This window comes from Molothrus ater, chromosome 9 (assembly GCF_012460135.2).
Source record: "Molothrus ater isolate BHLD 08-10-18 breed brown headed cowbird chromosome 9, BPBGC_Mater_1.1, whole genome shotgun sequence".
Taxonomy (NCBI): domain Eukaryota; kingdom Metazoa; phylum Chordata; class Aves; order Passeriformes; family Icteridae; genus Molothrus; species Molothrus ater.
Window position 1 is genome coordinate 4,857,254 of NC_050486.2, and position 14,843 is coordinate 4,872,096.

Genomic DNA, 14,843 nt, shown 5'->3' on the forward strand with positions numbered 1-14,843 from the left:
CATTCCTTTCTATGGTGTTAACACTTATTACCAAGATTACAATCACACTGAACATCCAACTCCACTGCAGGCACTTTAATGTGATTTCCAGATGCTGGCTCATTGCAGTGCCCTACACCACAAAGCTGAGCAGAAAGAAGGAAGCTGGAGCTGCAAACAGGACAGGAATTAAAAACCATGACCCTTGTCACCAGGACAAGTGGATCTGCACTTCAGAGATAACAGCACAGACACAATAAGGGCAATTGATCATTGGCTTTTAGTAAGAAATTGCATACAAGCATAACAGGGTTTTCTACAGATCTAAACCAAACCCTTTTCAATTTGGTTTGGCCTTTTCTGAAGAAGTTGATAAATGAGCAATTTTTAACCTGTCCTTTATATTGGAAGGTTAAATAGATACAACACTGGTAGAACCAATGCTTGTGGAGTTTCAGGGCCTTTCTGCAGTGACCTCCTTTGCTCTTCTCTTGCATTTTGTGTTGTCTTACCATGATAGCAAGATCCCCAAGTATCTGGATAAGTACACACATATAGAGATAAGCCCAGACAGAGAGAGGGAATGCTCTAGAGAGAAGAGAGCAAACCCGCTATTTTTAATCCTCCCCATTGAAACTCACATAAATCAATGGGTGAGTTAAACCATGCCTGTAAAAAATCACATCCAGATAGAAGATAACAGAGGTGTGAAGCAAGTCAGTCATCCCCAGCAGCAAGGTGTGAGCTTCAAATCACCACTCTCAACTGAAAACATTGAAATGGCAACATTATAAAGTAAAGCTGCTTTAAATGTCACCAAGGAACAATTCTAGAATGAGAACAAGCTTAGCACAGCTCCTGCTACTGCAGCCTGTTCTCCTTGACTCTGCTATTATCCACAGCCCAGGTGCCAGCTCCAGCTGTGGGTGACAGCCTTGGCAGTACAGTGAGAGGTGACAAAAATGTGTGTGGCTGCTTTGCACTGGAAAAGGCACTGTTTTTATTCAGGGCCAATTGCTGGTCTCACTCAAGGTGCTGAGAGCAGCAATCTCATAATGCTGCTGGGGGGGCCAGTATTGTCCAGAAGGGAGATTTACATGGTTGGGAAGAAACTTCTCCTAGAAGAAGTTCAGTGTTAGAACTTTCCTGCTGCTGAGGATGGTGAAAGATGAGAGCACAACTGCAGTGCCTGAGCCAGGAACAGAAGGTGTCTCTAGAGATGCTACAGAACAACCTTCCCTGCAGGTTCCTGTGTATCTCATCCCACGTGTTCACCTCACCTTCCCTGGGCACAGGGACACATCCCACAGGTAATTCTGAGGATGTCCCCACCTATCCATCTGGTACACTCAACCTCATGGCATTTCCAGAGCTGCAATGGAACACATTCTGAATTTCCAGAGCTACCACATGCTGAATGTCAGCTCTGCTCATTTCCAAATGCCACGGGACAGTCATGGAGAAATGGACACAACTGCCTGAATTCACTGGAAAATGACAATCCAGGGAAGCTCATATGGAGTAGATCTCCCAGTGAGACTTTCTCCTGTTCCTCACCTGCCTGAAGCCAGGTGGAAGAACAGAGGTGATGTGACTTCTCTACTAAAATCCAAGCTCATTACAACTTCTTTAGGACACACAGAGGTCTATGCAAGAGAAACTGCAAGAAGATGCAAAAGGCAACTGAGGCAGATGTTGTGAGCATGAAGAATTTGTGAGATGCTTTCATGAAACAGCATCATTAGGATTAACCTTCATGAAATCTAGAAGAGGGTCTTCATTCATTCATTTATCAAATTGGGTCTCCAGAAACACAGAAAAACTCTTGTAAAGGCAGAAAAATGAGGAAAGTAAAAAATCCCCTCCCCCAAGCATAAGCATAAAAATCCTTCTATGATTACACATCCAGACTATATTATTTCTTAGGCCCTATTATTTCACAGTATTAATTAGTTCAAAATGCTCTTCAACAATGGAATATGACCCAACAAGCTCTGTAGGAAAACACTACTCTTCATTCTAATTCCACTGATGTTCCCAGTGATTTACTAGTAAATGACTGAAATCCAGACCTAGTGAATAACCACCAAAAATAATTCTTAATTGAAAAAGACATTCTCTAGCACATTCTACACAGAAATTTCATTTAATAGCAGCTTTTTTTCTTTGTATTTGTAGATCTACTCTTGAGAGAAAGACAGATACCAATCTTTTGGGTTTTTTTTTTTCAAAAAGCAGTGTGATAGAACTATTTCCAATACAGCACTTTCAAAATCCAAGGGTTACATCCTGAACTCAATTGAAAAGTTGTGAAGTCAAGGAGAAAAAACACCAAGTAGTTTTAAATTTATCTTCTGCAGGACTAGAAGTAGCTCAGCTAAAGCTCAAGAAAAAAGTAAATAAGGAGAGGTGGATTTTTATTACTGTTAAACTCCTGTTTTGCTTTGCAGTAATGCAGGGAACAAAATTAAAAGAAACACTGGAAAAGATACAGCTCACTATGCAGCCTGGCCACAACACAGTTCTGGTTTTAGGTTTTTATGCCTCTGTAATTAGCTGAGAAATCTGAAGAAAATCCTCCATTCACTTACTGTGTGATACTTGCTCTAAAACCATCTATCGTTTAGTCTACAAGTACTAATAGAGCCCATAAGCAGTGGAAAGGCACACAGTGCCTCCTTCATACAGCACCAAAAAGCAGTTTAAGGGTCTGGCGTGGCCTTTTTTTAACAGAACAAGTTTTGCTGCATTCAACAAGACAGACTACTGCTCTTCATACAACCTCTGTGCTCCCTGGGACTCCACCACTCGTGATGATCAAGACTAAAGTCTCCTGCTTGAGCATGTCAGCTCCTGCAATTATTAGCACCTGGTGGTAAATAAATTCAATGGTTCTAATGTCTAATTATAGAATCATGGATTGGTTTAGGTGGGAAGTGATCTCTGGAGGAGATCTGGTCTAAACCACCCTTTGAAGGAGGGTGACCTACAGCAGTCACTCAGGGCAATCTGTGTTTGGAGTGTCTCCACAGATGGACACTCCAGAACCACCAAGGGCAATGTGAAAAATGCATGTATTTTACGACTGGCTTTTCACAAATATTCAAATTAATATTATAGGTGTTGTGTTAGAAAGTGATGCTGTATTAATTCTCTTAAGTAGTGTGTTAAATATAGTTTTAGGTTATAAAAAATGTTAAAATAGAAACTATGCTATGTAGGATACTTTTTTAAAAAAAAAAGGACTTGCACGAGATAGCAGCCACAGGACACCTGAATCTTTCAGAGAAAGAGAATTTATTGCTCCATTATCAGAAGAAACTGAACTTCTTCCTGCCTCAAGGGCACCATTGGGATTGAGAGGAAGAAGCTGACACTGACCAGACAGAATCCTGTGTTTGAATGGAATTTATGCATCATGGATGAGGTGTATGAATATGCAACAGGCTGTTGCTTTTAAGGGTTAATCCTCTGTTAAAGTGGGTCCTTTTTTGGGCTTGTGCTGCCCAGAAAAGGTACCTGGACTGTCCAGTAACTCTTTGTTTTAATTGTCTCATATTGTCCTAATCCCAGTTGTCCAAATTATTATTACTCTAATGGTATTACTATTTTTATAACCATTTTATTACTATTAAACTTTTAAAATTTTAAAAACAAGTGATTGGCGTTCTTCACAGGCAACATGTTCTGTCCTTCCTAGACAGTACAAAAAACATGTCCAAAAGCCAATTTATTGTCACCAGTTAAGAGGATCCTGGGACACACTGAGGACTCCACAGCCACTGCTCCTCATCCTCACCCCACCCCAGGGACCATGGCCAGACAGATGCTCCAGTGACCATGGGGATGAGTGGCACCTGTGACAAGGGTGCAGGTCTGGGGACACACACTCATTTAAGTTAAGTTTTACCTTCTCTCCAATGGGGTCTTGTGCTGAGTTTCCTCACATTGAGGTCCTGAAGTCTCTTACAGGATGAGTTGTATGCTCAGGGAGTCAGCAGAGCCCAACTCTAATCACACCAGAGCAGCAGGTACTGACACAGCAGAAGGTGACTTCAACCTTCCACTTTTCCCTACCCCTGAGAACCCCAGATCCTGCCTCTGAATTCTCTTTTCTTTTCAGTAGTTTCTACTAATCCCCACACACTTCTCTAACACACAAGAGGTGACTTGACTCCACGTTTGCTACACTCACCTGAGCTTTTCTCTTGACCAGAATCCAATGTGTGAAATCCTGTGTGTGCAGTGAATTAATTCACTGTCCAACCCTACCCCTTCCTGTCAACTAACAGCTCAGAATGTCACACTCTTCCCACAACTGGCCCCAGGTGCTGAGCCCTGAGCATCTGCCTCAGGTGCATTTCAAAATATTTCCTCAATAAAGCACATCACATACACACACATCCAGTACTAAATGAAAAACTAATGACAAATAACATCATGTGACATACAATATATTGCACAAGAAAAGGGGAAAGGCATGAGAAAATTGACAAATAGCTCTTCCAACAAGTACCATGAAGACTTCTACTTCAACCTCCCATCAGAAAATAAACACTGAGTAAGTAGCATAAAGATAATTCTCCTGTACTTGCTAAGTCCTTCAATTACTCATTTTCAACAACCAAGCAGAGGACTAAATACTAAACATCAAACTGCAGCTTTGTACTCACAAATACTCTCTTTCAGCAGTAGAGTTGAAATTCAAGTACAATTTTACTAAAACATTTGCACAGATCTTCTTTTCCTTGGCTGGAATAAACATTCAGATGGCAAGACCTGTTTTTTTCATAAGATCAGTGTTTTAAGCAGAAGGGAAAAAGCCCTTGCTTAATAAATGATGAAATTAAGCAGCACAAGGGAAATTAACAAATACATTGAGAGAGATAAAAAGAGGCAGAGTGTTGCAGGAACATTCTTCCTAGTGGGATGCTCTCTGTGCATCACTGGGCCACACCAAACATGCACTTCCATCAGAGCTCACATTCCAAGAAATGCCTAAAACACTTTTTCTCCAAGATCAAACATTAAGCCCCTCCATAGCAATAAGTATTTCAACCAAAAAAAAAAAAATCCAGGACCTTCCAAATGACCACTTTATGAACCTCTGTGGCCATTTTCAACAGGTTTCCACCCTCAACAGCTTACAGTCATGCTTCTCTAATTTGGCTCAAGTCCAATACTTGTAGTCAGTAAGTTCAGAGTAGCCTGACTTCTGACAGCAGAATCTTAGGTAGGGTAGAATATAAAAAAATATTCTGTCTTGGTAAGCTTGATATACAAACAAAACTCATTTCTACCTCAATTCAAAGGTATTATACACAGCACTCAGCAGTTAAACAGCTTCTGAGCAAAACAAATAATATCTGAGCTTTGTTTGCATGATTATCATACAGTGATTATTGGTTTACTGCAGTCACTGTTTATAAAACAAATAAGGAATTAGTGAGTTCTGATAATTGTTGATGATGCACCGTTTTTCTGTTTTAATTATTAGCTTGCACCCAAGCAGACAAAGAGAGAAAAGGTCACAGATTCACTTTCTTTAAAGACAGAAGGGGTGTATGTGTAATTATACAAACATATATAAAAGCAATAAACCAGTGATTTAATTTCTTTACTTTCCTCATGCTATTGCCATTTTTAACGTTGCATTTGACTCATCCTGTCCAAACTCCTGGCTGAATGAGAAGCAATGAAGTCCATCCTTACCTTAATATTGCAAGCTTGTTCCATGAGTCGCCGGGCGTTCTCCTCAGCTCTGTACCTCTTGGGCAACTGAACCCTGAAGAATTTTAAAGCTCCTTCAAAATCAGCCTGTAGAAGGTCCTCTTTGGAGGTCTGCAATTAAACACAGGGAACTACAATAAACCCTGGGAACATGCAGTCACACTCTTCTACTTGATTTGTCATTTACTGGATGCATTCCAAACCACCAATATTCACATTAGCTCTAAGTCATCCTCCTTGAAATCAGCTCTTTTAACTCTGCTTCATACAACAAAGAGAGGCTAAAGCCCATCCAAGGAATCCTAGGCAGGGCAGCACAGGGGACTGCAACATGGGAATGGATTTTATCCTTCTATACCTGCCAGGTAAGAAAAGGATTCTGGCTCAGCCTGTCAAGATGTCAGTGAAGAGAAAAAAAAAACCCCAACAAGCAAACAACAAAAACCTAGGAGAAATTACTATATTTCCTGGAAAGCTTGTGCATTAGACCATTACTGATTCTCATGGTACTGCCTTAAAAAGACAAAGTATATATATTTAATGTATGTATAGCCACAGACATGAGAGCAGAAGCACACGATTCATACAAGGCATCAGCAAGTCAACGTGCTGAAGTCTGTGACACAATTTCTCAAAGAACACTGTGCCAATTCTACATGTTTATTTCTACATCTGCCAGGCTGCTGGACCTCTCAGTGGTATGAAGTCTAAAAGGTCAGAAGATGTTACACATTCACCATGAATCCACTCCTGTCCCTGACAGAGCCATGTGATTCACAGGGACAAATGTATCCACCCTCCAGGTTACTGAGACCTGCACCAAGAGTTCAGAAGGTACCAAATCCCAAGCCTTGGGATAGTTCCTTTAAATGGTTCACAGAACCTGAAGGTCCTGACAAGACATTCAGAACATCATCTCAAAAATGTGAATTTCAAGGGTTTTAGCCCTGAAAAGAGTAAACAAAACTCTGTCAACATAGGTACTCATATGGTGGAGATCTACACTGTGTAATGTGTGTAACTGCAAATACCTCAGCAGCAGCACAGGCACTTTTGGTTAAGTGCTGAATTAATTGCTCATGTACCACCACCACCACCACCATTTCCATGTGTACCAACATTTCCACGTGGGCATCCTCTGCTTTCTCATCAGTAACAAACACCCAGTGTCATTTTTTGCCTCATTACACACAGTGGGTACATTACACACACATCAGTTCAAAGTCTGATTCTTAATTATGTTGTTATCCACTTGAATCCAGAGAATCCCACAATGGCTTGGGCTGGAAGGGACCTCAAAGCCACCTCATTCCAACCCATTGCCATGACAGGAACACCTTCCACCATCCCAAGCTGCTCCAAGCCCCATCCAACCTGGCCCTGGACATTTCCACAGGTGGGGCAGCCACAGCTTCTCGAGTCTCTGCCTGGGCCTCCCCACCCTCACAGGGAAGAATTTCTTCCCAATATCTAATCTAACCGGGTTCTCTGGCAGTTTGAAGCCATTCCCCCTTGTCCTGTCACTCCAGGCCCTTTTCCAAAGTCTATGTCCAGCTCTGTTCTTTTCTTTCCTTATTGAGTTCACCCAAGATCTGTTTGATCCTCCTGTTGTTCACTGCTGAAGAAGATGCTGGGTCATCACTGCAGGAAGAGCTACCTTGGGGGTGCTGATGAGAAACAAACCACCAGCACCCCCAAGTGCTTCAGCTTTACAAACCATCCCATCTGATCCTGTCCACAACCAGGAAACTTTTAGCTTTACCAAATATCCCATCTGATCCTGTCCACGTTCAGCTTTACAAACCATCCCACCTGATCCTGTCCACAACCATGAAACTTTCATATCCCATCTGATCCTGTCCACGTTCAGCTTTACAAACCATCCCATCTGATCCTGTCCACAACCATGAAACATCCAGCTTGACAAACCATCCCATCTGATCCTGGCCATAATGATGAAACATTCAGCTTTACAAACCATCCCATCTGATCCCATCCACAACCATGAAATGTTCAGCTTTACAAACCATCCCATCTTATCCCATGCACAACCAGAAATGTTCAGCTTTACAAACCATCCTATCTGATCCTGGCCACAACCATGAAAAGTTCAGCTTTACAAACAATCCCATCTGATCCTGGCCACAATCACTGGCAGCTGCACAACTTGGCTGAGGCCCAATCTGATGAGGCTGAAGTGTTGACAGAAAGCCCAAGCAGTTGGTATGGGATGAATTAGATCCACCATGGCCAACATCACCCTTCCCCTGGATGAGTCTTGCTGAGGCTGTAAGTGCTCTTGCCACACTTAAAGGCAGATCACTGTTTCATCATACCCCCACTGGGCTGGTTGTTGGAAGCTGCTGAGTGTGGTGGGAGCAGCTGGCTGTGCCCAGGACCACTGCCAAACCCGTGCTGGAGCCCAAGGGCTTCCAGGGAAGTTCAGTGGATAACAGTGGTGGAAAAGCAGTAAAGGCTTCATGGGATCATAAAATTGTTAAGGTTGGAAAAGCCCTCTAGGATCATTGAGCCCAAGCACTTACCCAGAACTGCCAAGACCACTGCTGAACCATGTTCCTAATGGCCACATCTGCACATCTTTGGAATTCTTTCATCACTCCCCAGGCAGCCTGTTACAATACCTGAGCACCCCTCCAGGGAAGAAATTTTTACTAATGTCCAATCTAATGGATATTAGGAAAAATTTCTATTTTGATACCCAGCTTATCTCTCTTCCTTTGTTCTCAGCCATGTTGGTATCTGCCATCACTACCCAATTCAAACAGATTTCCCAATTACATTGCCAGATTGCCTTCCTGGGATGCTCCTGCACATCCAATCCCCTCCTCTTCCCTTCCTTTACAGAAATTCTGTGCAAAACATTTCAAATCAGATTTAATTTTCCCAGGCCTCTGCCTGAATTGTTGTCAGAGTGCTATTTTTAACAGTCCCCCCAAAATTACATTTATTCAACTGTAACTATTGACAACTTCGAGTTCTCCACGCTGAAAACTCCATAGTCAAAGAAAATCCCATAAGATCATGGAAATAAGAACTTCTCTAACAGAGTTTGCTCAGCTAAGATTATAGCTATGAAAACTGCAAACCATCAAATTGTACAGGTTGGTTAAATGAGTGATAGAGCCCAGGCATGTCAGCTCCTTCTACTTCACTGAAAATATTTTCGTTTCCTTAAAATCATCTGTTCATCAAAATACTAGTTTCACTATTAAAATTACAAGAAAAAAAGTGAAAAATAGAAATTTTGGCACCTCAGGATTCACGTTTCTTGACATTTTGTGACTTTAATCAATAAATTATAAAGATTTCTCTGGAAACTTCTGGCAGTTGTTTGAGAAGCAGAGATTTGTAAATCCTTGGTTGAAATCATTCAACTCCTGAAACTCATCAACAGCCTGATTTCTAAACAGCTGATTTCTCTTACTAAATAATCTGTAAGTTTAATGAATTAATCATTAAAGTTTGGCAGGTACATTGCATTTTTGTGCATTTGGGAACTTCAGTAAAGTTTTTTGTTATTATAGATGTTCTCTTTAAATCAACATATTTTTGATTAAAATCTATTTTCAAACCCAAACAAATAAAGAGACTCAGTCAGAATTATGACCCAAAGGCTCAGTTTGCATTCTAAGGTTTGACTAAATAATGGATTCTCAAATGTTCTTCCCACGTCACTTAAGTATTTCAATATAGTCATAAAATTATCTTAAATGAATTAGTTGAAAATTAGGAAAAGCCCTTTCCCAAAAGTATTAGCAAAGCTTTCAAATCTAAAGGTAAAGTTTGGAAAAACAGCAAATGTTCAAAAAGCAAGAACAGAATTTGAGAGACTAGACAATGTTAATTCTTTTTTTTTTTTTTTAATAAATAATGTTACTACTACTTTTACCAAAATATTTAGGAAACTGTGATTAAGACAAAGTGAAAAGCCTTGGATTTTTTCTTTAATTTAATTTCTCTGTCTTCAATTATTAATCCTACAGCTTCATTTATTACTGACTCTATCAAAACTCTTATTCCCACCTGGGAACTAACATAACAGAAGAAATTTTGGATGAACCACACTGCACATCCTTAATTTAGTTCTTCCTCCTTCAGAAAAACAGATAAAAAATACTTATTTCCATGGAATTTTTGGTATCTATTTAGATTCCTGTAGAATGTCAGTGAGCATAAACCACCTGTTTTACACGTTATTGAACGTGTGTCAGAAATGAGGCCAAGAAGTTGTAGACTCAAAAGAACCTGGCCATGCTTTACTATTAAATTTGCTTCTGGCACACTCAAAATATTTGTAAGTATCCTCCAATTTTTCAGTATTTATATACATAAATATGAATTTTATTATTATTAAATGTATATATCGATATACATATACACTAATATGATATTTATATTTTATGTATATAAATATATACACATATATATTTATGTACATAAAATGTACAGATGTATATACATACATTTATATACATAAATATATGTATATACATTTATATACATACATTTACATATATTTATATACATACAGTATTTGTTTACGTAAATATATAGTATGGATTATATATAATATGATAATATCTGTAAGTATTATAGATATATAATATATAGATATAATATTTAAAATATGAAAGTATCTTTTGTTATTTATTGCCTATATCACACAGATTTTGACTTCTTAAAAAAAGTTCTGGTTTTAACTTCTTAAAGAAGATACACAGTGTAAAACCAAGGTACACCAGCTATTTCTTGCTGACCCAGAGTGCAGTGCTGCATGCTGCAGGACTTTGCTCTGTGCTGCCCCTTGACAGGAGCCACAGAGCTGAGAGCTGCCCAGTGCAATTTCCATTTCACAGAGCAAATGTAAATCCCCTGACCCTCTGAGCTGGATAAACTTGGGCTCCAGGCCTGGGCAAGTTTGGTGGACAAAACTGTGCTGCAGTAACATCAGAACACACTTCTAGGGCAATACACCAAACTCCTTTGCTGGCATCTTTTATGCTACATTATCAAACACTTTTCCTAAATTAAATCCATGCTCTCTGTTAACCCACTGGTACAAAAATGCTGTGGAAAAAAAAAAAACAAACACCTCAAGGTTTGTGAGTGGAGAGTTGGGATCCACAACCACAGCACTGATCTTGTGCATACTGTGTGATATCCCTCTTCCCCCCTGCCTTTCTATGCAGTTCCAAACTTACATGGCAAAGTTCATTCTGCCACACACAGAACTGATGCAGGTGGGTAAGAAAATCTCCTGGCTTCACCCACTCTGGGTCATTCCAAAGGGAGCAAACCCCCCAGAACTGGTGCTGTTCTACTGCCCAGAGGTGTGCTCAGGTAGGAGGTGATCAGAATTTTTCTAAGACTGGCATAGAGGTTATAGATTGCATTTATCATATAACGTGCAATGACACATGGTTTACCCACCCCAGGCATTTATCCCCAAAACCACAGCAGAGAGAGAAGGTATGCACATTCAAAAAAAAAAAAAAAAAGTGTTTAATTTTATGAAACACTGATGTTTTGAAGGATCTTCAGTACTGATTAAAGTACAAATTCCTGGTCCTGAGAGATGTCTCATTTTTAACATATTATCAGAACATAGTCTCTCCTTTCTGAGAAGGGTGTGTGTCAAAAGGCCTGTGTGTCAGGAGAGGCACATTTGACTAATAAAACCTGACAGGGAATCACATTGACTCTGCAAGTCAAGGCTCTCTCATTATACAAAGCACTATTTTTATTATTTTACCTTCTTCACACTCTTTATTTCCTTTTAATAAACAATACTATGCCACTCAGCAAAGCCTGGAAGATAAGGGATGTGAAATTGCCTGGTGTTCTCCATGGGCCAGATATAAAGCCTGGTTAAGTCAGGTGAAAAAGGGCTCGGTGGTTTTGTCTCTGCTTTCCTTAGAGCTCATCACAGCACAATTCAGGGTGATTTGGCAGCCCTTGCCCAAAGAAAAACCATCAGCAGGATGAGTGTTTTGGTACACTGGGAGATAACTGGAATAATGATAACACACCCAACAGCTCAAACCACACATCATCAGGGACTAGACTCAATTCTAAAGTAAATCCCCAAATCAAGCTGCACTGGAGTAATGTGAATTTTTGGTTTTTATTTGGTATCTCCCAGAGCAGGGACACAGTGTTCCAAGCACCCACGCTGTCTGTACCACTGAACAGGTTGTAACACACAGAGCACATGGATTCCTGTGGATCCTGAGCAGCACCAAGATGGGTTTAGCAGGATGAAAAAAAATGGACAGGTCACTGTGTATAACCACCATATGGGTGTGGGAATAAAGGAAAGGCACCACAGGAAATGGGGGGGAGCAGGAAAAGACTCTGTTCCCATGGATCACACAGAAATGCCATTCTGGTGTGCCAGGCCAGGGACAGAGCTGCAGCCAGGCGTGGTTACAGCACCCTGAGCAGACACAGCCAGGTCTAGGCACTGACTCCTGGATTTGCCACTTCCTGGATTTTTATGGGTTTGGGGCTGCTTTGTACAGCAGCAGAAATGATAAAAGCATGCTCTCTGTGCCATAGCATGGCACACCAACTGCAGGCACCCCCCACACAGACAGCATTTGCCATGATGGATGAAAACACCCTTAACAATTTATTTCCCAGATCATTCTACACAGGCATTTTCAACTTTTTTACATACTGTCAACTGCCTTTCCAAAACCAAGCACAGAAACAGCCAAAATGCATCAACACAGTCTGATTTTTAAATGATGAGCCTGTAAAGCCAGCCTATGGTGTGAAAAGTATAAAATCTGAAATGCTGACCATTAATGCACTTGGCATCAGTACCTAGAAGGTGACTGGGCACACTGCTTATCTGGAATCATTACTGAGAACAAAAGCACTCAGGGATTTAGAAAGATGTTTTTTTTATGATTCAGCCCTGGCTGATGATCCTTCAAGCTAGTTAAGGAGTGGCACTGGTCCCCATTAGCAGGACTAGTGCCCAGCCTTGCTGAGCTAACATCAGAAAGAAGGACTCAGTGCTTAAGAGATGGATTATGAAGAGCTGAGAGGAAAAAACAAGAGCCCTCTCGTCCCTCCTGGGGGCAGAGGCAGGGCTGAGGGGGAGAATGGCCAATTCCCAAGGAATTCATTTCATGAAAAGGTGATCTCACCGCAAGCAGCCGAGGCACAAAGAGGCGATGCCCCATGCCCAGAAGTTCCAGCACCCGACACGCGTATTCATTCACCAGCTTGCTCCTCTCGTCGTGCATGTCCTGGGACTTCTTGGCAGGTGGGGTGAGCTTGGCAGCCGGGCTTTTGCAAGGTACCCCTTCTTCCATGAGCAGCAAGTAGTAAGAATCCAGAGTGAGAAGAAGAGGCTTTATGAACGGCAATTTCCAAAAGTGCAAGATGAGGAGAGCCAGCCTCCAGTCTCTGGAATGGGTTTGGATGGCTGCTCCAGCAACGCCCCTTTGGCCTCTCAGGAGGAGAAAAGCATCTTTGCTAAGAATCAAGGAAAAATATGATCCACCGTGCTGGCTCAGCCAGAGTCCGAGGGAGATTTGAAAAACAAACCAGAGAAACCATGGATCTAAAAATGCACATAAAAAGCAGGAAAATGGCAGGGAACGAGCACGGACGGAGCAGCTGGGCTGGGAGCAGAGCAAGGGCGAGCTGCGGGGGCTCAGTGCGGGTGTGCGGGAGCCGGGAAGGGCAGCAGAGCCCGGGCAGTTGTGAGGCTGCACAGAGAAAAGGATGAGCTCATTGCAATCCTGCTCCGACAGCTCAGCATCAGCCACGAACGGGTGGGAAAGGGGGGCTGGGAGCAGCAGGAGGAGGGGAAACAGGAGGAGGAGGAGGAGGAGGAGGAGGGGGTGCCTGGGCACCGGGAGCCTCTCAGGGGGAGAATGCCGTAATAAGAAACCAATGGTGAGCACGGACGGACGGACGGCTCCCACCCTCCGTCAGCTCTCGGCTGGGCTCTGGCTGTTCCATCAGCAGCACATCAGCCGCATCCTTTTAGGCTCCCTAGCGGGGAGGGATCGGCCTCCCGGCCGATGGAATCGCTCGTACATGCAGGCTGCTCGGGAATGATGAAACAGCCACGGTGTGGGTGGGGCAGGGCAGGGCAGGGCAGCCTAACCCTGCCAATGCCACCGGAGAGGGGCCAGGCTGTGCGGATGCGCCCGGCCCGCCTGTGGGTGAAACTCAGCCATGCAAAACACCAGCGCTGCGCTCTCGGGAGGTGTTTCTAAATCCGGAGGCGATGGGCAGACAGGGAGCGAGCGATGTCAGCACACGCGTTTGGATGGATTCTAGAAAAGCGCCGCACGTTTGTGAGCAGAATGCAATGATGTCACACCTGGAGCGGCCCGGCACCTCCCTGTGCACAGCACAGCCCACCTGCCTCGGCCATCTGCCACACGCAGCCCGGCAGGTGCTGCTCCAGCTCACACGGCTGGGCTTGGAAAACGCGGCTTTGTGAAAAATGCCCGTTTGATGATTGGCTTTTCGCAAATTTTCAAATGAATATTACATGTGTTGTGTTAGAAAGTGATGCTGTATTAATTCTCTTAAGTAGGGTGTTAAATATCAGTTAACACACTACTAGAATCAGTTTCAGGTTATAAGAAATGTTAAAATAGAAACTATGCTATGTAGGATGCTTTTTTTTAAAAGAAAGGACTCGCACTGAGATAGCAGCCACAGGACACCTGAATCTTTCAGAGAAAAAGAATTTATTGCTGCATTATCAGAAGAAAAGAACTTCTGCCTGCCTCGAAGGCACTGTCAGGATTCAGAGGAAGAAGCTGATGATGACCAGACAGAATCCTGTGTTTGAATGGAATTTATGCATCATGGATGAGATGTATGAATATGCAACAGGCTGTTGTTTTTAAGGGTTAATCCTTTGTTAATGGGTGTCCTTTTTCGGGCTCATGCTGCCCAGAAAAAGGTACTCGGACTCTCTGTAACTCTTTGTTTCTATTGTCACATATTGTCCTAATCCAAATTGTCCAAATTATTATTACTCTAATGGCATTACTATTTTTATAACCATTTTATTACTATTAAACTTTTAAAATTTTAAAAACAAGTGATTGGCGTTTTCCACATCTTTATGCTCC

The 14,843-nt window shown here is 42.1% G+C and overlaps 1 protein-coding gene across 1 annotated transcript in view; it reads right to left on the reverse strand.

The window, feature by feature from the left end:
- The window catches only part of RABGAP1L (RAB GTPase activating protein 1 like), a 232,916-nt gene that overhangs the window by 51,728 nt on the left and 166,345 nt on the right, over positions 1-14,843 (reverse strand). The window contains 1 exon segment of the mRNA XM_036387748.1: positions 5,692-5,820. Within this exon segment, the coding sequence (XP_036243641.1) occupies positions 5,692-5,820 (129 nt within the window).